This window comes from Eremothecium cymbalariae, chromosome 3 (genome assembly GCF_000235365.1).
Source record: "Eremothecium cymbalariae DBVPG#7215 chromosome 3, complete sequence".
Lineage (NCBI taxonomy): Eukaryota > Fungi > Ascomycota > Saccharomycetes > Saccharomycetales > Saccharomycetaceae > Eremothecium > Eremothecium cymbalariae.
The window spans coordinates 1-26,012 of record NC_016451.1 but is presented as its reverse complement, the minus strand read 5'-3'; the positions used below and the strand labels follow the sequence as shown (position 1 = coordinate 26,012).

Sequence of the window (26,012 nt, the reverse complement as noted above, 5' to 3'; positions counted from 1 at the left end):
TATATAAACTGGACTTAGAATTGGAAAACTTTGATACATAATCCAGATTATGTATATTTAGACTACTATATATTCAGGAATTAGAATCTTTGTTGCCTTTATAAATTTCTAATATGCCATAAATAAAAAAATGTATGGGTGCATAGATCTTAATGCACGCTACCAAAAAGTTAGCATTATATTATTTTAATCACTTAATCATATATGATCAATAGTTGAGGAAGAACCAGTTCACGATTCAAATTAATGATGGAATACGAGGAAATAGAACATGATGAAAGCCCTTTAACGGTTGATCAGGAGTATGAACTCTGGAAGTCAAATGTTTCTTTAATGTATGACTTTGTTAGTGAAACTAAATTGACATGGCCGTCATTATCTATTCAATGGCTACCTTCTGTTGATGCCAATGTCCCATTAAAACAACAAGAAATGATTTTAGGTACCCATACATCTGGAGATGAAAATAATTACTTGAAAATTGCTGCGATTGACCTTCCATATGAAGTAGTTGGCCTTCCAGATGAGGATAATTCCTCTGAACCAGTCAAATCTATGATTAAAGTTACTAAAAAATTCGAACATGAAGATGAAGTTATTCGAGCAAGATACATGCCCAAGAATGATAAAATAATTGCTACAATTAATGGTAAAGGAAAAATTTTCATCTATGATAGATCGAAGAGCAAATCTGAAGGATTGTGCAAAACTCTATCATACCATAAAGACAACGGGTATGGGTTAGCGTTTAATCCACAGATTGAAGGGGAGCTTCTATCCGCATCTGACGATACTACGGTGGCATTATGGGATATAAATTCGACAGATAGGCCAGTAAGTATAGTAATGAACCACACTGATATAGTGAATGACTCAAAATGGCATGAATTTGACGAAAATATCTTTGGTACAGTGTCAGAAGATAAAACACTTCAAGTACATGACAAGAGATCCCTCTCTAATTCTGCTCAAGTTCTTCCTGTGGAAAAGCCACTGAATGCTCTGGCATTTAGCAAGCACAGTAAGAATCTCATAGCAGCTGCAGGAACTGATACCAGGGTATATCTATACGATTTGAGACGCCTCTCGGAACCATTGCATACTATGGCTGGACATCAAGATGCAGTGACCAGCATAGAGTTCTCTTCTCACAAGGATGGAATTTTATGCTCCAGTGGATCAGACAGAAGATTATTCATTTGGGACCTCACTCAAATTGGTGCTGAACAGGCACAGGAGGATGCTGATGATGGTGTACCGGAGTTGATGATGATGCACGCGGGTCACAGGAGTGCAATAAATGATTTTTCTTTCAATCCACAAGTTCCTTGGTTAATTGCAAGCGCTGAAGAAGACAATGTGGTACAAGTTTGGAAAATATCTAAAAAGCTGGTTTCTAATATCATACCTGAATATACGGATTTAAAGTCTTTAGAATAGCAGCAAACGAGCTTATCGCTCTCTTACACAAGTATGCACATAATATATACTATTCCATTGTAAAAAGGTAGCTGTTTAACCTAACCTAACAGGAACCAACTCATTTCTTCGCCAAATCTTCTAAAAGTATCTGGAAACATTCTACAAAGGCATCCATATCGTTAGATTCTGGGTAATGCATAAAAATATTCATCCCAACACCTCTTAAAATTGCACATGATACAGAGATCAAACACTTCGACCCCAAACTGCTTGTGAAATTAACATTTTTTGTATGAAATTGTCCATCTTGGGCTTCACCCATATCAACCAAGTTGATCTCAATAAATTTTCCTCTAATAATTTTATTAGATCTACGTAACTTTTTCCCCTTTAAAGAGCTCATATCAAACCTCCGTTTCTGCCATGCCTGTTTTTTCTCTTTCAGAGAGTTCATTACATGTGAAGTTAATTGTTTGAATTGATATTCTAGTAACATTTCAGGATAGTCTGGACTATTTGGGTCTATCTTATGCAAACTCTTAATATTTCCATCGGAAACGGTATGCTGAAAATCTTTGTCATTGATGAATGAGAGTGGACATTCAACCATAAGATTAGTGTATGATACCCCTAAATCAAATATCTCCAACTTTTCTCGTATGTCTATTGGGACTACGAAGGTTATGCTACCATTAAACTTCCTAATTAAAGGCTTCAACGATAGCAATGTAATCGCGCACAATACGCTCGTCATGCAAACATTCTCACTGGATGTTAGTTCCAGGAGAGAGGCTAGCCGTTCTGCGTTTAGGGATCCAGATACAGTAGTACCACATAAAGTGTTTGGATTAAACATAGATTTAAACACATCCGACTTACTTGACTCATATGTGGTAATTTGGTTATTCGCTACAAAATTGCGGCGAATCACATTCAATGACTTCTTGACCGTAGTTCTGTATGCTCCCTTTAAAACACTAATACATTGTAAAGGCAAAGATTGCACAGGACTAACGGAGATCTGTGACATCCCATCAAAGTTTGTCTTTGATAACTGCAGCTCATTTCCCTCGTATACAAATAGGATATCGAGCGCGTGGGTATCCTTAGGAAATTGACTTAAAGCTTTTTGAAATTTCAAGTGGAAATTGGCTGCTGCAAACAAATCAAACATCACCTCATGGCAGTGCAATATTACCATCGTATAATCAACAATAATCAATTCCCATAGTGGCCTACCGAATTCAAACTTGTTATTTTCAAGAATGTTCCTTAGAATATAAGGCGGAATACCGTTTTGACATTCAATAAGTTCATCTTTATACGTTTTGAATTCAATATGTATAACGACATCATCGTATCTGATAATCTCAGTGGGCGCAAATTTCCTATCATCTGTAATCGTGACACATAGTTCCACGTTTTCTTTAATCATCGCCTCCAATGCATTCGAAATTTGACCATCAAATAGTCGCGAGTCTCTTAAGTTAGACAAAGTAATATCGTCAGACCATCTCTCCGATTCACACTTATTGCTCGAATAATTTACAGCAAACACAATACCATTTCTTCTACTGGTGTAGACTTCCTTGTGAAAAATCTTCTCAACGCTACTGAGATCTCTAATAGAACTTGCTATGGTCGCCATACTGATCTACTCTTCCCGACAAAAAACATAATTAAAAACCTACATTTCACCAAAGCCGTCTTCAAACTGAACTTGTAAATCATATGCCCTCAGCCTCATTTCATATTTATATGTTTTCTATGTTCGTTTAATCACTCAGATTTTCGTTTAATCACTCAGATTTTCGTTTAATCACTGAAGATTTTCGTTTACAGCAACCAATAACGTTTGGAAAACTTAACTTCTCCCTAACAACCACTGCATATCCCATATAATGGTCCTGTGGCCTTTACTAAGTCATATGAGAAATCTTAGCAACATATTTTCTCAGCTTAGCCGCATCTCATCACTAAGATGCAAAATATAACATATTCATTAGAGTATAAACCACATTCCATGTAAACCAACCCGCCTATTTATTCGATGATTCTAAATCTCCTTTCGAGAACGCAACCTCAACAAGATGTTCAACATCTAACTTAAACATTCACACAGTTCTTTAATGAATACATTTAGTTTACTCTCGGACACGTCCAAAAGCATACGTAATGTTTGTTGCGAATATACTTGGCACGTTGAAAATGATTGATAGTCTTCATAGAACCCTATAATTAGTCCAATATGCAGCATTAAACTATACGAAAGCTACAGGACTACACGGACGTACGTATATTCCAGTGCTCTATAACCTTAGGTTACTGATCTAGGGTTCGACTTGGCTATACAGTTTTACAAGTTCAGAAGTGAAATGTCGAGTTCAAGGTCAGAATCTGTAACTCCAACAAGTATTGCTCTTTCAATAAATACCAATAGTGATGTTTGTATGAGGTTTGATAATAGTGAGAACCAAGCCATATGTGACGGGACTAAACACGGAGACGAAGATGAAGATAGGATGAATACAGTGACTGGTATCAGTGAGCGAACGCCTCCATATTCTGTTAGCACAAGGAATACATTGGTTGATGCGAATTCCTCCGTACTGGACAGTGAAATTCTTTCTTTGGGCAAACGACAGAGGATACTCAAGGGGCAGCTACAGTCGATGTCACCTCAGGAAAGGTTAGAGCGACAACGTGCTATGCGGAGGAGGCGTGACAATGCTTATCGTGCTAGGAAAAGGGCTACGGAACTCACAGTAGATCCGGATCTGGAGCAACTTTTCACAACATTAGATACAAGCAAGCAATTCCACAGCATTTCTGTTAAATATGATGCGGCTTCATTATCTCAAGAATTCTTCCCAAGAGTGCTACTAAACAAATCAGAAACCGATGACCCTGCTCCTTACAAGGCGCCTTTTGACAGTTTTATCGAAGGCTTGCGCAACAAGATCAAAAATGTATGTGGGATAAAACTCAGCAAGGAACGAACATCAGTACACATTACGTCAGTGTCATGTGTTCTTTACTGTTCACAAGATAAAAGTCATCAGAGGTTAATTCAGTCAAAAGATATCCAAAAAAGCCATAACCTAGATAATGCTAAACAGTATCAGTGCCAATCCTATATGAGAGTGAACTACTCATTTAAAACCCACGTATTGTCAATAAAATTCAGACATACAAAACACAATGAACAGGCCATCTTGCCCTCCAGTACTAGGATATAGTAATGGTAATGAAAATATTGAATAATGAAGAAATAAGGCGAAAACAAAAAAAGTTTTTAATATTGTCATTTAATTATAAACGGATATTATATTGGATTGATATGGGGGAATCGTTTGTCTCAGCAGGTTTCAGGGTCAAACATCGAGAGATTCCATGAGCTAAGGAGCACAGAATAGGTTGATTTAATTAATTAGTTTTATGGGGTATCATTGTACGTGGTAATTAAAGTTTGGTATAAGATATGTAGATGCTAGTTTTTGGACCTTTTTGATGCTAACCAATTAATGAAATCTATGAAAAAATTTGGACCAAATTTACCCTTGACAGTCCAATTCTTGATGCTTTGTGAATATATGTCTATTATACGATTGTAGGTCACTTCGTCCGGTTTGGTTACTACCAGAATTTTACCCAAGAACAAAGAGGACGTAGAACATGCACCAAAGTATAATTGCTGGAATTGTCCTGGCTTCTTCGCCAACATAGAATTGTGAATATTTTCTAAGGACAAAAATACAATCTCGGAAACTTCATCCACACAGCCCTTGAAAGGTTCGAGCTTCAACTTACAAATGTGATTCTTTAATAACTTGGCGGCCTTTTCAGCCAGTGGACGATCTATGGTCTGCTGAATACACTTAAGTAGTGGATCTATCATTGAGTGGATGTTTAACAACTTCGAAGCTTCACACTGTTGACTTTTACCAGCCAAACGCACCACATACTTACAATAGATCTCTAGCATATCAAGAACTCTGTGCTTGAAAGATATGACACTTTCCCTAGATTCCCTGACTTCCAATTTTCTCTTGTTCCCAGTTGGTACCTTACTCAAAGCTTCTTTTCTACGCTTAAAGATTTCAGATAATTGACCATCAAGCTCCATCATAGCTTCATCATCCATGGATTCTTCTTCTTCTTCTTCTTCATCGCCATCGTCGAAATCTTCAAAACCAACGTCTCCGTTTTCATCGATCATATTCTCTGGTAATTTCAGGGCATCTGCCAATGCACTTGTAGTTTCTTTGTTGATTTTATCTATGTACTCATTGTAGCCATTGTTACCCGAGTCTTCCTCATTAGATCCACATTCTTCAAAATAACTGGAAGAATGACTGTCATTGTGATCACTGGAATCGCAGTTTTCATGTGATATGTCAACATCTTCATTAATTTCATCATCATCTACTTCGACATATTCATCTGCTGCTTCGAAAAGAGCAGCAAAACCTTGCTTGTTCTCACGTACAGAAAGTATATCAAATAACAGATTCAACTCATCACCTTCGATCTTGTCTATTAATGACTCCCAAACAATGAGAGTTAATCTCCTTAAAACAGCCTTCTTTTGAGCAACCATGGACAGCAATATTTCCGTGATCCCCACCAGTCCATTAGGTTTGGTGTCAATAGACTTGTAAAAAGTCGTTAATTCCTCCAAAATGGACGCAGATTCTGCATCACCAGAATACATCTGCAGAATAGTTACCCCCAAAAGCAATTCTAATCCACATAATTCGGAAGCTTGGGGTGACTCTTGGGATTTTTTTCTAATATCGTTGATAGCCTTTAATGCATGTTCTTTCGTCTGCTGCAACTCTTCATCTAACTTGAAAATCAACGACCTTCTATGTTCTTCGGCAATAACAATCTGTAAGGTAACATAGGGCCAGGTTGGACCGTCTACATTTTGTTTAGAAGTAGGAATTAGTTGACCAAGTATAGAAAATAACCTTTCTCTTGATAAGACAGGTATTTTCTTGGACTCAGCATCAGCATCAGCATGAGCATCAAGATCAACATCTTCAAAATCACTGAGCTTGTCATTAAAGAATGAAAGTTTGACTATGGATGACAACAGAGGTTTCGTCCAAAACATGTCCGCTTTCAATTTGTGAGCTTGAACTATGTGCAACAAAATATCTAACAAATATCTCACCTTGGAAACAGGGGAAGACTCTTTATCAATTTCACTTACGATCAAGGCAACTAACGATGCCAGATGTTCAGATTTCAGACCTTGTACAGCGATAATACTGTCCATAGTCTTCGACTTCGTCAATATATCAAAATTAATAGAGCCATTAGGTCCAAACCATAAGCTGTTAACGACAGGAAGCACTTTTGTAGGATCAGATTCACAAATCGAAACAATATTCTTTAAAACATTAGTGGATATTTTATGTAGATTTCTTGTCGATTCGCTGGATTGATTGATCAAAGTCCGCATGATGTTTTTAGAAAAAATTGACGGAACATACGATGATGGAACACATTGCATCGCCTTTTCTATTATCAAAAGTCCCAGATATTTTCTTTCACTAGATGCCTTTGCATTGAAAAATGATTCGTCTACCACAACCTGCCAGAATTCTGAAAACGACAGAGGCGCTCTCACCTTCTCAATCTTGTCCTTCTTGTCCGTCTTTCGTTTCTTGGGAACATGCTCAGCAGCACCTGGAATTTCTTGCTGCCGACACAAAATTGGGATAAGAATATCCCAGACGAAATGTAGACGTGGTGCCCAACTGCCCTTTTGCTTCATAACATTATCCTCCACAGGAATGATATCCTTCAATACAGAGGAAAGTATTGTCACATTACCCTTGGACAACGGGTCATTATTCTTCCAACATGAGCGTAAAGTAATCTTGGAAAGAATTTTTGACTTAATAAGCAGAGATTTTGTCTCTACACACTCATAGATCAGCAATAAATAAATGGCAAGACCCTCATTTGTAAGCGTCAATTTGTGATGATCTAACAATTTAAAAATAGCCTCTAAATGGCCTACCTCGGTAAACTTTGAACTAAGCTTCTCAATCAGCTGATACAAGGTAAACAAACACGGCTCACGTAACCAAGTCTTGGAAAGTGCCAACTTAACCAAATGATCCATAAATAAAACAGTAAATTGCAAATCAATCACCTTACCATCCATAAAGATACGCCCAAACAACGGCTCGTTCAACAGAGCTTGCAACCCAAACAGCTTCCCAAACACTAAACCACGTTCCTCCTTCCCGTTCTTAACATGCCCGTCGGCTAATTTCTCAAACAACTGTCCAATATATACCTCCACGCTCTCTAACCGTCCCTTCTCCAACCCAAGAGTAACAACCTCCGACAAACACATTGAAAACCCCAGACGTGCACCCTGTCTAGCCGAAGCTAACCCTTTTATTAACCTTCCCAAGACATACTGCCATTCCTGCTCATTATCCTGCTCCACAATTTCAGATAACTCATTAACGATACCAACAGCCGCCTTCACACGTTCTTCCTCAATATCCGACGCCAGCCTATAGAACAAATCTCTATTAACCTGCTTCATCTTCCTACCTATCACACAGACAGACAAAAACGTACTAGCTGTCTTATAACCCCTCTTAGGAAGTTTTTATTGGCTCACCGCAGCTGCTCATCAAACCAGATTTCGTAAGCTAACGTTTGCAATATGCTCGTAGTAAATAAATAAATAACAAGCTTTTTTCGTCACATTTTTCAGGAAAAATTTTTGAATCTTCACTGGATTACCCGGACAAATAGTCACTACAAACGAACCAATAAAGACTTGGAAAAAAGCTCACCAAAAAATCAGAGAACTAAAAGACCTTTTAACCTCTCCAAGCTCAAGCTTTTTTCAATTACTCTGTTTTGAAGTCCCTTCTTTCGCACTGTATCTACTGCTACTGCTTTGATAATATTCAATTCTGCAGGCTCGAATCTTTTTTTTAAGAGTAACCAACTAAAACGTCAATATGTCTGCCTGGAGAAAAGCTGGTTTGAGCTACAATACCTACATGGCCGTTGCAGCCAGAGCCGTCCGTTCCGCATTGAAACCCGAGTTGAAGAACGCTGCAGTATTGAGCAGATCTAATACTGAAGCCAAGGTGATCAACTATAAGGATGGAGCTGCTTCAGACGCTGTCCCATTGAAGAAATGAGGGATAGTAACAAGTACATATATGAACAGTACTCGGAATTTTTGTTTTGTGTGAATGGGCCACTTACCAGTATTACTAGTGTACTAGTTTAAAAAATTGAAGAGGAAGCTTGTGTGTTTTGTGAAGGGCGGGAAAAATGTGTTTTATCATCGACCACAAACACAAAGACTGCGCCCTCAGAGGCTGTAGGTTGGGGAAGGCAGGTGTCAGTAGGCTTAAAGCAAGCATAGCGATGTATATATATACCAAATAGTATGTAGACTCTAATGAATGATAACAGAACATGAATAAGAGAGACGGGAATTCCAGTTTTTATTGAGTCATGTGTGGGATGGACGAGTTGATCTGTGTAAAGAAGAGCATAAGGGTTGCTTGCAGAGAAAAAAAGTCGTGGGAGACTTGTACATGCAGGCTTCAAAACTAATGGTCACTCAATTGGGTAAGGTTTTTTATAATGGTTGAATTTCGTTCTCTCTTCATATGTTGTTGTGTTGGTACGTAGAAGGAAAGAGAGCGCATAAAGGTTTTTGATATATATATGTAATACATATATTAATTACATTACAAAACTTCGACAATCTACATTTATCACGCATATTTCATACAAGCGTAGACATATAATAAGTATACATATAGGTATACATAAAGACACAGAAATACGGCAGATATCCAGTAGAGGTTAAGGAGTTGCTATTTTACAAATAACGTCTTCGTTTATGTTGGGTGTGAAGCAATTGGTCATTAGATCATAATTCAAAGATGTTGAGAGGAGTCTTAGTGCTGCCGAGCCGCAGTTGCAGCAGGCTATTCATGGTCGTTCCTCGGAGGTTAAACAGTTACCTTGCTCCCGCAGCAGTGTCAATCCAGGCGCCTAGAAGATATAACGTATCTCTCTTAGCTGTTATAGAGCGACGTGAGGTTGTAATATATAGACCAAAACGGGGGTATTCTAGTCTGTCTAAGACGAAAAAGGACAATGATGGCAATGGTAGGGGTTTATTAAAGGATGATAACGATACACAGGTGCAGAAGGAGACGTCCGTTGGTTGGCGGGAAGTTTTGAGACTCTGCTCATTAGCGAAGCATGATTGGAAACTATTGGCTGTTGCTATTGGGCTATTGAGTGTGTCTTGTACAATTGGTATGGCAGTCCCAAAGGTGATAGGGTTGGTGCTAGATGCTACGAAGAATACATTGAAATCAAGTTATGAGAAGGGTTCGCAAGATTTGGAAGGTGTAAACGAGGATAAGGAGTCGTTAATTGCGGGTCCCATCGCATCATTGGATGCTTTACCGCCCATAGTTGGGACATTATCTATAACCCAATTTGTAGGGATTTTCGCGGGAGCGTTAGTAGTGGGTGCTACAGCCAACTTTGGTAGAGTTGTGTTGTTGAAGATTATAGGCGAACGACTCGTTTCCAGGCTCCGTTCTCAAGTTATTAAAAGGACCATGCATCATGACATAGAGTTTTTTGATAGAAATAAAGTGGGTGATCTAATATCGAGGTTTGGTTCTGATGCGTACGTAGTGTCACGTTCCATGACACAGAACGTATCTGATGGCTTTAAAGCCATTATTTGCGGTGGTGTAGGCATGGGTATGATGTTTCATATCTCAAGTACTCTAACAAGTGTGATGCTTCTTTTTGCACCGCCATTACTTGTTGGTGCCTTCATATATGGTAAAAAAATAAGCGCCATCTCCAGACAACTGCAACAATCCTCTGGTAATTTAACAAGAGTAGCAGAGGAGCAACTCAATGGTATAAGAACCATAAAGTCTTTCGTTGCTGAGAAAAAGGAAATACGCAGATATAACGATGCGATACGACAGTTGTTTTACGTCGGAAAAAGAGAAGCGTTTACTAATGCCACATTTTTCAGTAGCACAACCATCTTGGGAGACATGAGCTTTGTGATCGTTTTATTGTACGGCGCAAATCTTGTTCTACAAGGTGCCCTATCAATTGGTGATCTAACAGCGTTTATGTTATATACCGAATATACGGGAAGTTCAGTTTTTGGGTTATCCACTTTTTACTCGGAATTGATGAAAGGCGCTGGTGCTGCTTCTAGGTTATTCGAACTAATGGATCATAAGAATTCTGTAAGATCAAACATATCTCATGCTTTAACGCCTACACAAGGAAAGATAGAATTTAGGGATGTATCCTTTAGCTATCCAACGAGACCATCAAATCAAATATTCAAACATATGAGTTTTACCATCGAACCTGGTTCCAATGTATGCATTGTTGGACCCTCAGGTAAAGGTAAATCCACAATAACTTCACTTCTTTTACGTTTTTACGATCCAAATTACGGTTCCATACTAATCGACAATCATGATATTTCAAAATTTACTACCAAGTCTTTGAGACGTCACTTGGGTGTAGTACAACAAGAACCAACTTTGATGTCTGGAACTATTCGCGACAATATTACTTATGGACTTTCATATACTCCAACAATGGATGAGATTCGTGTAGTCTCAAAACAATGCTTTTGCCACGGTTTTATAACAAAATTTCCAGACGGCTACGATACAGTAATAGGTCCTAGGGGTGCATCACTAAGTGGTGGCCAACGTCAAAGAATTGCCATCGCAAGAGCACTAATAAAAAAACCAAAGATTTTGATACTAGATGAGGCTACATCCGCATTAGATGTGGAAAGCGAAGGTGCTATAAACTATACATTAGGTACGCTCATGAGGAGCAAAGAGTTGACAATAATCAGCATTGCACACCGTCTGAGTACCATAAGAAGATCCGAAAACATCATTGTCGTAGGAAACGATGGGTCTGTTGTAGAAGTTGGCAAATTCGACAAGTTGTACCGTAACGAGGAAAGTGAATTGTTCAAATTATTAAATGAAAAAGATCACGATTTAGTATCTAAATCAGAAAACACTTCAGACATTCCACCTGATTCGCCCAAAAATGACGACGCTAGTGGACTCGAGCATTTAGTTGCAGAGGATGTAGCAAGCATTAATGACAAGGTAGTGAAAAATGTCTTGAACGATATAACTCACGATAAAAATTCCAGCACATTAAGACCATAACATCTGTAATACATATGCAAAATGAGGAGAAAAAAAATAAAGTATTGGAAATAATTATATGTAAAAAAACGTACTAATAGTCTCAAATTACATATGCAGATTACTCGAAGTTTACCATTTCTCTACTTTTTTTTATACGGCTACTAATCTTTTTATGAAATGTTTCCATTCCTCGAGAATCTTTTATTGTGTTTACATTTTGTCATGTTCGAGGAAAAGACAAAAGATGCGCGCATCAACACCTAGTCAAAATCCTCCGCGATACGTATTCAAATAATAGAATTAATAATATTTGTTTTGAAAGTTATAAACTATAAAACAAGGGAAGTTTATGCTGGAGGTTAAAAGATCCTAAGACTTAAAACCTCAATGACGAATTCCTCAAATTCCGTATATGCACCGCTGATAACGACGCTGGGTCCGGGGGCTGACTCCCTTGAAGACATTATGTTGCGACTGGGTAATACAGATCTCACTGCACAACAAATCAAAACAGAGCTTTCAAGGCTCATCAATCTCCTCAAGGACCTGAGTGTTTCCTTAAAAGCAACATTCTGTAATGCAATTCTCGTGTCGCATATGCCTCAGTATTTTGACTGGATTCAAGATGGCAGAACCTTGTTTTATCCTTTATATCGGTGTTTTTCAAACGTGGAACCTATGATGCTAAAATTACTCGATATATTGGAAAGAATTCAAGATGAAAAGGTCGATAAAGATTTAGTGAAGATATTCGATTGCATAGATGAAGTTTCTAATCTAGTTGAAAATCTGGCACCTGCGTTTCAGTCTATCAAAAACTTATTCGATACGGCTTTAGAGTTTAATGAGATATTCAAAGATCATATGAACTCTTTAACGGAGGAAATCGAATCTAACTTGAGAAAATGTCTCGATCTTCAAAAAGAATGTTTTGCATCACCAGTAAGACACCCTCCATGTTTTACTTTAGACCAGTTAATCCCTTTGATCTCCCTGTCGTCTAACAACCAACGTATTCAGATGCCCACATTTTCTGAATTGGAAAGGCAGATTTATGAAGATTACTGCAGATTATATGATACTATTGAACCCATAGAAACATCTTTAAAGGAAATATTAAAAGGTCGAATAGAGGTGTTTAAAAATAGGGATATTATAAACTTGGATTACCTAATGCGGTTATTGAATCATAAATATAATAACATATTAGAAAAATACGACTACTTTTATGCTCAGTTAATGAATCTTAAAGCGAATATTATTGACAAGCGTTGGGATGTGCTGTTCAAAAATCTGAATGCTGAATTGTTATCAATTATTACAGATGTTACTGACCTGCTCGATGATTTGTCCAACACTAGTATCTCAGTTGATACGAGGGATATCATCCTTCAACAAGTGGCACAAAAGAGCGAAACTATCTCGAAGACATTTGATGTAATTTACCAAGCTATTGATGCATCAATACTAAACTCCACAGTCGCAGAGGTTACAAATGATCTAGCCGACAAGTGGCTAGCTTTGAAAGATAAGGTCGACCCAATTCTTCCCAAGAAATCTGACAGTGATCCGATTGAGGTACTTACAAAGCGAATGAGCGATATGAGTATATCCGAAGACAATAGTGATGGAACGCACAAAACTTTGCATTTTGATAGATCCAAGAGAAGAAGTGTTGGCGCTCTATTATTAAAGAAAATGAATATAAAACCGATATTGACATCTTCAGATGATGATGAAAAGAGCGTTTTCAATACTGTCCACAAGAGGAAATCATCTCAAGCTCAAGAGTTACAATCGAAAACCCAAAATTTGGAATCTAAGAATCCTGCACCCAAGGACAATGAAAGTACTATGACTTCCACCAATAGAAAAGATTCCATTGAATTAGAATCCGCCAAAATCATACCTTCAATCCACTCTAGTGTTCCCACCGATGACTTTAGAATAAAAGATGAGCAGACCCAAGACGGGAAAAAGAGAACATTATCTCCTAGAAAAGTACGCCCTAGATCGACGTCTGCGAATGGCCCCTCCATTACACCCGTCATCGATACGCAACTTCTGATCGACATTGCAGAGATATTACAGAGTCCTTCAAGGAGTGTTCTGGAAGTAGATCAAGAATATGCACAAAGTGAGGAATCGATTGCCACGACTACTCAGCACTCAGCAACAACAGTTGAAAACTCAAATACTACTTCACCATCAACTGTTGACTTTCATGGGGATACCAAGTTTAAGCCCACAACGTTTCTCCCCCAAACCAACCTCTCAACTTCTACTTCAGCAATTGGCCCATCTTATAATGGTGAAAATCTCGGACCCAAAAATGAAAACTATATAGAACAGGTTGAGCAAGAAAAATTCAAATATTACGCGAGTAGGAATTCAAGGATCCCTATGATATACACCAATATTAATGTCACAAATACACATAATTTAGCATCTCTAACACACCTCCAATTCTCTAATAAAGCCACTTATGATCATGGATATTTCAAATTGAAGGCACCCACACCACTTTCCGATCTTTTTCATTCCACTAAGATGCAACGTATTTAATGACCACTTATTGGATTAAAACAATATTTGATTTTAATATTTATAGTAAATCGGATTATGGATCGAGCAAGAGAGTACGAGAGCTAGGATGAAGGTGGAAGACTTGCCTCTTTTAGATATAAGAGGGCAAAATATGGATGATGAGCAACGCTCGAATGTATTTGTGCGGAAAAGTAGAACTCCAGTAGGGGTTCTTTCGCATATGGAGGACCAACATCACATCACCTCAGTTTCCAGTTACGAGAGTTCATCATATGAACCGATTTCGAGTGGCGTTAAAGGTATAATAAGAAAGACTATGGCTCTTGTTTCAGGAGTCAAGGTAAATTATAAGCGGGAGGGCGATGTAGGACCGTTGACCTATGCGCAATCATATCGGTCAAATAAAGACAGCAGTGCTTGTGATACTGCAAATGAGGATGCATTAGTTCCGACAAGCCCAAATCGGTTGTTTCCCATGGGTTCAATAATAGAAATGGATCTAACGAAAGTTTCAAGGAAAAAAAGAGTGCAATACAAGTTTGTCATCAAGGATGGGTTTATTGTGTGGAAAAACAAGAAAAGCTTAGAGTTGGATATGATACAGGATATTCGTGTAGGAGAATCGGCAGCCAATTATCGAGAGGGTTATGGTATTTCAGACTCGTTCGCAGAAAGATGGATAACAATAATCTACTTAGATTTTCCAAATAAGCTGAAAACGTTGCATTTGATTGCTCGGACAGTAAAGGAATGCACTAAGTTTTACATGATTGTAAAGGGTCTAGTGAGGCAGAGACAGGAGCTGATGGAAAGTATATCTGTGCCAAGTAATGAGCAGTTTGCAAATATTCATTGGCAGGCAAACGTCTCTGCCAAAAAAGAGGACGAAGACAAAGATACGCTATCATTAGATGATGTGAAGAATTTATGCCACAAGTTTCATATATATTGTTCTCCAACATATTTAGAACGGTTTTTTAAACTTGCAGACATTAATCGCAATGGTTTATTGAATTTGAAAGAATTTCAGCTATTCATCAAATTATTAACAAGACGAAATGACATTACTGAAATATGGCGTGACATATCTAAGCCTGGGAGTGTGCTTGACTTTGAAAAATTCTACAATTTTTTGATCGACATACAAGGGGAGTCTATTAGCAGACATTTGACAGAAAAAATCTTTGAGAAGTACTCAATTGATGGTATAATGGATGAAGATTTACTTCTAAAATTTCTATCCTCTCAGCGATATCTTAAGGAAGTCAAGGAGGATTACACAAGACCCCTAAATGAATATTTTATATCTTCGTCCCATAACACTTATATTTTAGGAAATCAGGTTGGGGGTATGGCTAGTGTTGAAGGATACATTCAGGCACTACAAAAAGGTTGTCGTTCTTTGGAAATAGATATATGGGATGGAGATGACGGTCCCGTGGTATGCCATGGTAAGTTAACATCATCCATTCCTCTAAGAAACGTTATTGAGGTAATCAGAAAGTATGCTTTTATTACCTCCCCATATCCTTTAGTTCTTTCTTTGGAAATCCACTGTCGCTCTGAAGGTCAGTTCCTAATAGCTAGGCTGTTTGAAGAACTATTGGGATCACTATTATATATGGGCAATTCCTTTGGTGCATTACCTAGCCCCATGGAGTTAAAACATAAAATCCTTCTCAAAAGCAAAAAGCCGAAATGGAACTTAGATACAGTAACTTCGGACAGTCCAAGTCATTCAGCATCCTCTAAAAGTTCATGTGAATCTGAATATGACACATCATTTAGTTCAAGTCCTTACTGGAAAAGGAGACAGCCCATACCGGGCATAAGCTTCACCAAAAAGAAAGTTTGCGTGATAGATGCAATTTTAAAACTTTCAGCAGTTCATGGAATACAATTTCGCAACTTTTCTCTCCCAGAATCTAAAACCCCAACTCATTGTTTTTCTTTGAGCGAGAGAAAGTTTGATAATCTTTGCAAAGATGAGAACCAAAGATTAGCAATTGATAAACATAACCGACGGCATTTAATGAGGACTTATCCTCATGCACTTCGATACAAATCATCTAATTTTGATCCTATAAAATGCTGGAAAGTTGGTGTCCAAATGGTAGCAACTAATTGGCAAACTTATGACCTTGGACAGCAAGTAAATCAAGCAATGTTTGGAAGTTTTGACCATAAAGAGTTTCCGTGGCACCCAGGATATGTCCGCAAACCGGATTATTTACTAAAGCAAGTTTCAAAGACTAAGGACCTTTTAAAAATATATGAATCCGCGACTTCCAAAATTAGTATTACAATAGATATAATATCCGCACAATTATTACCAAAATTAAAAAGCATCAACAAGGATACCGGGATTACATTTGCACCTTTCGTCGTTACAGACATAATCGGCGATGGTCTAATAGGGTCTATAAAAGTGAACCAAAATGGCCATACTGCAACATTTACACAAGGCTTGACCAAGCCATGCAAGGATGTTGGGTTTAATCCTGTATGGAAAACAACTATAACCGCGGTCCTCCAGAATACAAGCTTCAATTTTATCAGATTTACTGTTAAAAATGGTGATCTAAACCTTGGTACATGTTGCATAAGATTAAATTACTTAAAGAAGGGCTACAGGAATATCCCCCTATACAGTATGACAGGAGAAAAGTTCATATTTTCTACCCTTTTCATCAAATACAACTATAGCATTACTGAGCCAAATATATAATCTTTGAGAAGCAACCGTTGTAGCAATTACCATTTGGTGTTCGAACACGGGTTCGCGAAAGTCAATGGTAACATATATTGTTTTTCGCGTGGGATTTTAAAATCTTTCGGAAACGCTTACTTACTTGGAAGCATATAATATACATATATAATTAACATATTAATGGTGAATATACCTAACATACAACATATTAATCACTCAGTCAAGGGATTTAGGGTCTTATTTTGTTGGAATAACAGATACTTATAGACAGAATAAGGGTTTATAGTGGTTGTTAATGATCGACCAATCGCCAATTAAGAAGAGGAGTGTACTTACACAGAAAAATATTAATGCGAAAAGTAGTGTGCGCAAGGAGAAAGTGAGCAGCAGTCAGGGGTCACCAAAACAAACAGGCCATGAGCTGGAGGCTCAACGCCGAAGTCCAATTAAAGAAAGTTCAGGATCACCACTTAAAACTGTTAACCAGTTTACCTTTCACAAGGAGACTCCGGAAGAACGAACATTAGTGCTCATGAACCAGGTATTAATAGCCAAGGAAAGAATTCAAGATGAAAATGATGCAGAGAGTGTTAAGGAAAACTTAGAACAAGATATAAGTCCGAAAAGGAGCACTAAGGCTATAAGAAAGAAGCATAGACATGCTTTAGGTGATCTGAGTATCGATGAGTATGCTGGGTATATTCAGTACAAGGGCTCTATGAAGAAAAAACAACTTACGTTACACATTGGCCATCCTACTAAACTTCCCAGCTTTGTTACACCACCAAGAAATTACGTTTTAAAGCAGTATTTCTCTACCAATACGCTGAAAAGAAGCAAGGGTCGTAAAACTAGATCACAGACGACAGAGGATATTTGTGAAGACAAGAAGGCCGTGCGAAAACTGGAGTTTGCAATCCATGAAGATAGAAACAAATTGCAGCAAGTAACTAAAACTACAAAATTAGAATATCCAGTTAATCAGCTTTAAGGAATGTTAGCTAAGATAAAAAAAGAATGATTTTAAAGTTTCGAACGTCTTTATTTTAGGAGGGATAATTTTGGATTTTTTCACTTCATGAAAAGAAACGATATAGACAAAAATTTTCGGAAGTCTTTCTGCATCATCTCATCATCGTTTGCAATGTATAAGTAATAGGGTGATCTAGGGAATAACATATATTAGGAACAGCAGATTGTTAATGGGTAAAGCATCAAAGAAGAGCTATTCTGGCACTTCCAATGGAAAGGAAGTTGCTGCAGAAAAGCATCTAAATGCAGTCTTTAAATTCAATACAGATTTAGGACAACATATATTGAAGAACCCATTGGTTGCACAAGGCATTGTTGACAAGGCGCAAATAAAACCTTCAGATATTGTCCTTGAAGTTGGTCCCGGTACAGGTAACTTAACTACTCGTATTCTCGAAAAGGCCAGAAAGGTGGTTGCGGTTGAGTTTGATCCTAGAATGGCTGCTGAGTTAACTAAAAGAGTTCATGGCACTGCTGCAGAAAAAAAACTGGAAATTATATTAGGTGATTTTACGAAAACTGAACTACCCTATTTTGATGTATGCATTAGTAATACCCCTTATCAGATTTCGTCTCCACTCGTTTTTAAGCTTATAAATCAGCCACGTCCGCCTAGGGTTTCCATACTGATGTTTCAACGAGAGTTTGCTATGAGATTACTGGCTAGGCCAGGTGATTCCTTGTATTGCAGGCTATCTGCCAACGTCCAAATGTGGGCCAATGTAATGCATATTATGAAAGTCGGGAAGAACAATTTCAGACCACCACCTCAAGTTGAATCAAGTGTTGTTAGAATTGAGATAAAAAATCCAAGACCACAAGTAGATTTTAATGAATGGGATGGTTTACTTAGAATTGTTTTTGTTAGAAAAAACAGGACTATTGCTGCTGGATTTAAATCAACAACTGTTTTAGAGATATTAGAAAAAAATTACAAAGCTTTTTTGGCATCCACCAACGATGTTATTGCGGATGATACAAAGGGTTCCATGGCTGATGCCGTAAGGCAAAAAATCACAACTGTGTTGGAACAGACTGGCTTGGGAGAAAAGAGAGCTGGCAAATGTGATCAGACTGACTTTTTAAAATTATTGTACGCTTTTCATCAAGTTGGTATACATTTCTCATAATGCTAAAGGGAAATTATGTAAAAGTTCTTCTGAATATGATTATTTATATATTATATAACTTTCCATATGGGAGACAGAAATTTGTAGTTTTCGTAATAGGAAATAACCATCAGAATGCAATGCAAGATATTCAGTGGTTTAGCAACTAATTGATAGAAATCTCTTGTACAAGTCAAAGCCAAAATGTCATATTTCTGCTATGTGTGAGTTTGATTGAATTCATCTGCAACTGTCCTTATTGGGACATGTTCACCGATTGGGTTGTATTTAATGTGTTCAAAAGCTTTGCCAAAACCCAAAGGACCCCCTAATTCGATGCCCTTAGGAGTCTGCCATTTATCAGAAGGTGCAAAAGCCATAACCCATACCAACAACCCGTATCTATAATCCTGTGTGCCTACTGCACTACCATCTTGGTCAATTAGTGTTATTAAATCAGGAACAGAGCATATAGGAATCTCAGTTCCATCTTTTTCAACCTTATAAACTACGATATTTTCGTTTTTGAATGGAATTCGGAATTTTGATTTTTCATCATCCAAAGTTTCTAATACCACAACACCATACCCATAGCCTCGTTCCAATTTACGTTCAAAACTAATTATTTTACCCCTGAATAGACACTTTGCAGAAAGAGCCCCCCCAGCAGCTTCAATGATGTAGGAGGGTAGATTATCCGTATCACTATTAAGGTTAGCAATTTTTACCGCTCTACCTATTCTCCAAGCTAACGATAATGGATTTGCAACGGTTTCTGCTCTCATTTGCTGTATACCCATAGATGGACCCACCAAAGCGCATTGCACTCCGTTGTTATTCATTGCATCACGAACTAAGTTCTCCATTTGAACATCATCTATGGCATCAGTCAACATAAGGGACATACCATTACCATCTGCCAAAGCTAGAAATGGATATCCTTTTAAATTGTTGTAAACCGAAGGCAATGATTGCCATTGAGTAGGATAAGCTCTTCCCATTAGGTCTAAATCAATACAAGGCAACTGCCTCTTATAAGCAGTCCATAATGCAGACAAGCCATTACACCCCCCTATTTCAAACATAAATACTGCATCAGTTTTTCTCGCTTCCCATCTCTCGATCAATTTGACGGCTTCAAGAATCTCATTAGCATGTAAGCGTTCCCCAGATATCACGGGCGAACCGCAGTATCCAACGTTGATGGCTCTCCCCTGTCCATTTGTTCTTTTGTCAAATTCATCTAAAGTTAGGACCTTTATAATGCCACCATTTTTAATTATTCTCTTTAATTCAATAGCTTCTGAATTTGGATCTCCTCCACCTCCGCAACCAAGAATGTAAGAACCAATGCTAATAAATATGATATCAGGCTCTGATAAAATCCACTCACCGTTATGGACATTGGGCCTGTAACTTGCATAATCAAACGAACGTGTCTCCACACGTGACACTTTTGCATTTCTAGGTATTTTGGGTATCACAGAGTCTTCAGAGATATCCACAGCAGTATGGGTAAAGTCTAATGTCCTGCTATAATCGACTTCACCGACCACCTTGACTTGAAGTGAATAGAAGTTATCGACATATGGAACAGCCTCAAAGACGACGTTCGCCACACGGATAGATTCTGGAAGTGCACCCTTAGAAATAGCCGTGCTTTTAGCTTTATCAAGCAAATTATTGATTGCTTGTTCTTTTTCAGATACCTCATCTTTTAGTATTTTTACTTCGTGGCTGTCTGCTGAAATTGCGGCTAATGCAGCACCAATAGCGTTCGCTACTTGATAAAATGGTGGCCTGATAACCTTTGAAGCTCCCTTTATAACAGGTGGAGCGAGATAAGAACCCCCTCCAACAAATATCACAGGAATTGGATCAGGAGATGTTTTCATACGATCAATCGCCAGCTCTAGTTTCTGAGATATTAAATCCTGGAATAATTTCTTAGACTTACTATCAAAACGATTTTGAACAGCCAACGGATCTCCCATATTGTAAGAATTTCCAAGTGCTTCAACACCATCTGAATCAACTATGCATGCAACAGCGAGATCAGAAGCAGTAGTAACATTCCCTCCAAATAAAATGGAGTCAGTAACAATATCCGCACCTGTTGAATCAGGCCCGACCGTCACACTATTATTGTCATATCTAACAATAGAACCTCCACCTAACCCAACACTTAAAACATGTGGCATCGAGAAATTCATCTTTACGCCTCCAACATATGAATAAGTTGCCGATTCTCTTGGAAACCCTGATGAAAGTAGTTGGCCTACATCTGTAGTCGTACCGCCAATATCGCAAACTATCACATCATGATTACGTACTTCTGGGTCTCCTGAACATAGAATTGCAGCTCCTTTCATCGAATTAGTCGCCCCTGAACAAAAGGTACGTATAGTGGCTTCTAAGGCGTCCTTAGCTGACAAAACAGTACCATCGTTCTGAGAAAGCAACACGGAACAATTCAAACCTATCTTCCTTGTAGCCCGGACAAAGGAAGAAATAATTTTACGGCCAAAACGCCTAATAGATGCATTTAAAATTGCGGCATTTTCCCTTTCAACAAAGCCAATGCTGGAAATCGTATGAGACAATACCACTTCGATACCCGGTATTTCTTCCTTTATAATTTTTTCCGCTCTCAATTCATGAGTATTATTGAGATTTGAAAAAGTCGCTACTACAGCTACCGCATGAATCCCAAGTTTCTTTATTTCCATGCAATGCCGTCTAATTCCTTCTTCGTCTAATGGTCGAATATCAGCACCATCAACTTGTGACCCACCATCAACATTTGCAATATAACCATTGATTATCTCTTCTAAATCATCAGGGAAATCACCAAAAGGAGGAAGACTTTCCGCATAAGGTCCACAAAGCCTCAAAACCGCAACCTTTTCTAGCCTAGACGTATCCCTTTCTATAACTGCATTTATAAAGTGTGTGGTTCCAATTGTCAAGGACACAATATCTTCCTTCTTAATATCATTAAGGGGGGTGTCTAGTACAGTCCTCATTGCTTTTTCAATACCTTCTGAAATATCCTCAGTAGTAACCGACTTATGCCATGCTAAAATACCTCTGTCCGGCTCATGTAGTCTGTATGGGTCAACCACTACAAGGTCAGAATTCGTCCCTCCAACATCAACACCAACGCGCAACTTCCTATTAGATGTCATTATGCAGTAAACTTTTATTGTAAACTTATATGATGTGCCATAACACACTTTTTGTGTTTGTTATCACTTTTATAACATGTAGTTAAGTGTCATGGTTTGCGTATATAAATGTGCCCTGATTTCTTCTTCCTCGTAGTGGAAGTTTTTCCCAACAAGGCATCTATCGCGGTCTTCGGAATTCAGAAACACTTATAACAGCGGATTATTACATCATTAATCTATGATTATTGGATCTGTGCATAGTTATAAGCAGTTGCCTAGCAGTTTCTTGGAATTTGGCCTGTAACCATTTAAGCGTTATTTAGATACTATAAAAAGTCAAGTCCCTTGTTTATAAGTGTTAGGAAAAATTGCGCAGGAATTTCTCCGACGGAGCGTGCCAATCATGATGGACTGTTAAGAATGAGGGACTTTAAGTAATTTATGTAGCTATCAGAGCTTTTAGTGTAACCTTTCTTGAAATTGGTCCAGAATTTCTAAGTATATTTGGAATTTTGGAAAACCATCATTAGTAGTGTGGTTCATATTGTAGAAATGAAATGGTCAGCGGCGCCGATTTTCAATTCCGATGGGCACTTTTATTACGTTGGTTATGTCCGAAAAGGATATCATTTATGGATTCATGATGAGTTCCTAAAGTACCAGAGTATTACAGCAAAAGATATAAACGCGATATAGCATAAGGTGAGGAATCCGTTATTCATATACAGGATATATAGGATAGTCAATAAACGATATAATCATGTGATGGATTAACAAGTGCTTTGTAGTTATTGGTATCTAGAGCCCGTGAGATATAAGTTAACCTAGTGATCGAATTTGCAGCAACGATCATCCCATTTGAGGCCAGCTTCGACAGAATATCTATAAAATGCGTGTGTATGTTTTTTTGGCCGATTAGCGCGGAAACCAAACCACTTAGGTAAATGCCCCAATGACAAGCCACACTTGTAGTGGTGTAATAGGGCATGGCGTACAAAGTTTCTAACACTTGTTCTAACGAATCAACTAGTTCGATGGAGTTTAACGGTATGCGAACGAAAAATACCTTGAGATATAGCTCTAGTGCCATGTAGTATACTTTTGCAGAATTTTTCATGGAGAATTGCAAGCGAAGATCTGAGACATCACTCACAACTTCTCGTAACTCTTGGTCATTGATCTTAGACATTTGCAATTCGTGCAACAGTGACAGACCGAACTCCCTTAGTTCCAATGCAATTTCTTCATTACGGTCAACCAGGAGAAACCTTACTATGTTCGTTCCATGAAGCAGCACACCGCGCGACTTTAGATCCAGCAGCTTTAGAGTTATTCTAGTGAAGATTGGAAACAAAGCAGTCAAATATCCTCTGATTAAGTCATAATTGCCACCTAGGACGTTATGTCTCGAGTAAGGAGCATTTGAAAGTAGGTTATGTAATTCTGACGTCGTCATGATTGAACCACCGTTATCGGAAGTGATGCAGGCCAATATTTCTGCATGACAGAACCAGTCCTTTAGAAGTTCATACAGATCAATACAATTTTGGTCGGAAAAGGTGATAGTGTGCGTCGGTATAAATTCCACAGCAGATTGTAACATATGCCAACTACCCTTCAGATGTGTTCTCCACTCTGCATTGCGATATGTACTATTGGCTGCAAACAATAAAACGACTGTAAAAGCAAGGGCAACCAGCTCAGAAAACTCCGTCGTTTTATTAATTCGGTGTTGCAAAGTATCCAAACATGGCTTTAAGCTTGGCATCCTAACATAACGGTCCCATATGTGTGAATAATCCTTAAAATCGTTCTTGAAATAAATATCTTTCATAAGCAGGGCTACATCATACATTATCGCTTGCTCAACAACAGGATGTTTCTCAGCGAGATTCAGGTACAGTTCAACTAACCTATCGAAACGTTCTTGCGGGAAAATTATAAAATTTCCACAGCCCAATGTTACTCTAGTCATTGTCCAAACAAAGTTCAATAATTGAGGATTATCAAGTGATATTGACGTAGCATCAACCGGAGTTCTATTATTGCACAGGATTTGTATTGGATCATAAGTTTTCAAGGTATCATACAGCTCAATCCAGCTTGAGTTTCTCCAAGAGAGCTGAAATAAATTAATTAAAGGTGTTCCAGAAACAAATGATGCAGGCCTCTTATTGGCTTGGGTATCAAACGTTAATAGGTTCAAAAAAGTCAGATCAGTCGGTGATACATATATGAAGTCTCGAAGATCTAAATTCTGTTCTATTGGCGATAGATGCATTAAAGATTCATTTATCTTCTCCGTGTTCACAGTATCCATAGGAGTATAGACATGCGCATTCTGATGGGGTAAGACCGCAAATGGGGTAGAACTAGGCGGTGCGTCAGTCTCTCCTATCAGCGTATTCGAAGTAGGACTTGATTCCACTACAGAAGGTGCCTCTACCTTCTGAAATACGAAACTGACCTTGTATGTACAGTCAATATTCCGTTTAATGCATTTTAAGCATTGGGGTTTAGTCTCATCACACTTGGTGTGAGACTTCTTGCATTGAAGGCATCCTTTTCTCGAGTAGGGGGATTTCCTCTTTTTGAGAACTGTTTCAGTATTCTGCGAGATGTAACTTGGTCTCATGGGTGGAGTTTTGGATCCAACGGAAGCTCTTGTCTCGGCAACGAAGCGATGGTAACCGTTTCTTATGTTGTATATATTACTATTAGTTTCGAGAGTGCAAAATTTGGCAAAGTTGGCTTTTTTTCGGTATATTCAGTCTTTAATGGACAGAACACAAATATAAACTATTAGAGTACAGCGCGAACAAACTACATAAAATAGGAGCAATTAGATTAAAAGTAGTATTGCTTGTTTGATAAGCAAACGCCTTTACTGTTGCCACGGCATTAGTATCACTAAGACATACATACCTTTAACTTATATGGTGAAAAAAAAAACTTTTTGACCGCGATTTGAATCACCCGAATCATTGTCAAAGTAAGACCCATCGACATGCAGAAGAAAACTTAGCTCACTTTATCTGGGGAGAGCCGTCGAAAAACTGTGCAATGAATCTCAAATGGGCAACAAGAAGAGCGGATATATAGTGGAACTAATAGAATATACACAGGCGGATTTCATTCTCCAGGTATAATGTTTTATAATACTTGGAAGAGACATGTATGTAACGAGAATGTTGAGGTGTCATAGATTCCTTAAAAATGGCTCCATGCAATGAATGGAGGTACTTATGGCCTTCTGAAGTTATGTAACCATCGTGGCGGACGGGTGGGAAAGTGGAAAGCAAAATTGACGATTTTTGATTTTTGATGAGGTAGAACCAAATGAATGTATGCATCCAAATTTTTTTTTTTATAACAAGATTTTCAATTTTTAAATAAGTGGGTTATAAATCAGGAGGGGACGTATATGAGATGAACTTGCTCGCAAAAAAATCCGAGAGGGATAGGGGGAAAAGTGGAGTCTCTCAGCGGTGTGGTGTACGGGTCTCTCAGCGGTGTGGTGTACGGGTCTCTCAGCGGTGTGGTGTACGGGTCTCTCAGCGGTGTGGTGTACGGGTCTCTCAGCGGTGTGGTGTACGGGTCTCTCAGCGGTGTGGTGTACGGGTCTCTCAGCGGTGTGGTGTACGGGTCTCTCAGCGGTGTGGTGTACGGGTCTCTCAGCGGTGTGGTGTACGGGTCTCTCAGCGGTGTGGTGTACGGGTCTCTCAGCGGTGTGGTGTACGGGTCTCTCAGCGGTGTGGTGTACGGGTCTCTCAGCGGTGTGGTG

General features: G+C 38.4%; 12 protein-coding genes across 12 annotated transcripts, besides 1 other annotated feature; 8 read left to right on the top strand and 4 right to left on the bottom strand.

Moving 5' to 3' along the window:
• Positions 1-246: 246 nt before the first annotated feature.
• Positions 247-1,440, top strand: HAT2 (Hat2p; the record flags this gene model as incomplete). The annotated part of the gene is made up of 1 exon (XM_003645300.1): positions 247-1,440. One exon carries the CDS (start codon positions 247-249, stop codon positions 1,438-1,440), a length of 1,194 nt encoding a protein of 397 aa, XP_003645348.1.
• Positions 1,441-1,540: 100 nt separating this feature from the next.
• Positions 1,541-3,070, bottom strand: PBI1 (Pbi1p; the record flags this gene model as incomplete). The annotated part of the gene is made up of 1 exon (XM_003645299.1): positions 1,541-3,070. The coding sequence occupies one exon, from the start codon at positions 3,068-3,070 to the stop codon at positions 1,541-1,543; it is 1,530 nt and encodes a 509-aa protein (XP_003645347.1).
• Positions 3,071-3,797: 727 nt separating this feature from the next.
• Positions 3,798-4,661, top strand: Ecym_3010 (uncharacterized protein; the record flags this gene model as incomplete). Its single annotated transcript, XM_003645298.1, has 1 exon — positions 3,798-4,661. The coding sequence occupies one exon, from the start codon at positions 3,798-3,800 to the stop codon at positions 4,659-4,661; it is 864 nt and encodes a 287-aa protein (XP_003645346.1).
• A 251-nt stretch (positions 4,662-4,912) lies between these two features.
• On the bottom strand, positions 4,913-7,996 carry POL5 (DNA-directed DNA polymerase; the record flags this gene model as incomplete). Its single annotated transcript, XM_003645297.1, has 1 exon — positions 4,913-7,996. The coding sequence occupies one exon, from the start codon at positions 7,994-7,996 to the stop codon at positions 4,913-4,915; it is 3,084 nt and encodes a 1,027-aa protein (XP_003645345.1).
• A 427-nt stretch (positions 7,997-8,423) lies between these two features.
• ATP15 (F1F0 ATP synthase subunit epsilon) lies at positions 8,424-8,609 on the top strand (the record flags this gene model as incomplete). The annotated part of the gene is made up of 1 exon (XM_003645296.1): positions 8,424-8,609. The coding sequence occupies one exon, from the start codon at positions 8,424-8,426 to the stop codon at positions 8,607-8,609; it is 186 nt and encodes a 61-aa protein (XP_003645344.1).
• Positions 8,610-9,368: 759 nt separating this feature from the next.
• Positions 9,369-11,678, top strand: MDL2 (ATP-binding cassette permease MDL2; the record flags this gene model as incomplete). Its single annotated transcript, XM_003645295.1, has 1 exon — positions 9,369-11,678. The coding sequence occupies one exon, from the start codon at positions 9,369-9,371 to the stop codon at positions 11,676-11,678; it is 2,310 nt and encodes a 769-aa protein (XP_003645343.1).
• A 369-nt stretch (positions 11,679-12,047) lies between these two features.
• On the top strand, positions 12,048-14,225 carry KAR9 (Kar9p; the record flags this gene model as incomplete). Its single annotated transcript, XM_003645294.1, has 1 exon — positions 12,048-14,225. One exon carries the CDS (start codon positions 12,048-12,050, stop codon positions 14,223-14,225), a length of 2,178 nt encoding a protein of 725 aa, XP_003645342.1.
• Positions 14,226-14,313: 88 nt separating this feature from the next.
• On the top strand, positions 14,314-16,935 carry PLC1 (phosphatidylinositol phospholipase C; the record flags this gene model as incomplete). The annotated part of the gene is made up of 1 exon (XM_003645293.1): positions 14,314-16,935. The coding sequence occupies one exon, from the start codon at positions 14,314-14,316 to the stop codon at positions 16,933-16,935; it is 2,622 nt and encodes an 873-aa protein (XP_003645341.1).
• A 277-nt stretch (positions 16,936-17,212) lies between these two features.
• On the top strand, positions 17,213-17,908 carry ACM1 (Acm1p; the record flags this gene model as incomplete). Its single annotated transcript, XM_003645292.1, has 1 exon — positions 17,213-17,908. One exon carries the CDS (start codon positions 17,213-17,215, stop codon positions 17,906-17,908), a length of 696 nt encoding a protein of 231 aa, XP_003645340.1.
• Positions 17,909-18,119: 211 nt separating this feature from the next.
• On the top strand, positions 18,120-19,079 carry DIM1 (putative dimethyladenosine transferase; the record flags this gene model as incomplete). Its single annotated transcript, XM_003645291.1, has 1 exon — positions 18,120-19,079. One exon carries the CDS (start codon positions 18,120-18,122, stop codon positions 19,077-19,079), a length of 960 nt encoding a protein of 319 aa, XP_003645339.1.
• Positions 19,080-19,276: 197 nt separating this feature from the next.
• Ecym_3002 (uncharacterized protein) lies at positions 19,277-22,246 on the bottom strand (the record flags this gene model as incomplete). The annotated part of the gene is made up of 1 exon (XM_003645290.1): positions 19,277-22,246. One exon carries the CDS (start codon positions 22,244-22,246, stop codon positions 19,277-19,279), a length of 2,970 nt encoding a protein of 989 aa, XP_003645338.1.
• Positions 22,247-22,970: 724 nt separating this feature from the next.
• Ecym_3001 (Zn(II)2Cys6 transcription factor) lies at positions 22,971-24,863 on the bottom strand (the record flags this gene model as incomplete). The annotated part of the gene is made up of 1 exon (XM_003645289.1): positions 22,971-24,863. One exon carries the CDS (start codon positions 24,861-24,863, stop codon positions 22,971-22,973), a length of 1,893 nt encoding a protein of 630 aa, XP_003645337.1.
• A 45-nt stretch (positions 24,864-24,908) lies between these two features.
• Positions 24,909-26,012: a tandem repeat (telomeric repeat).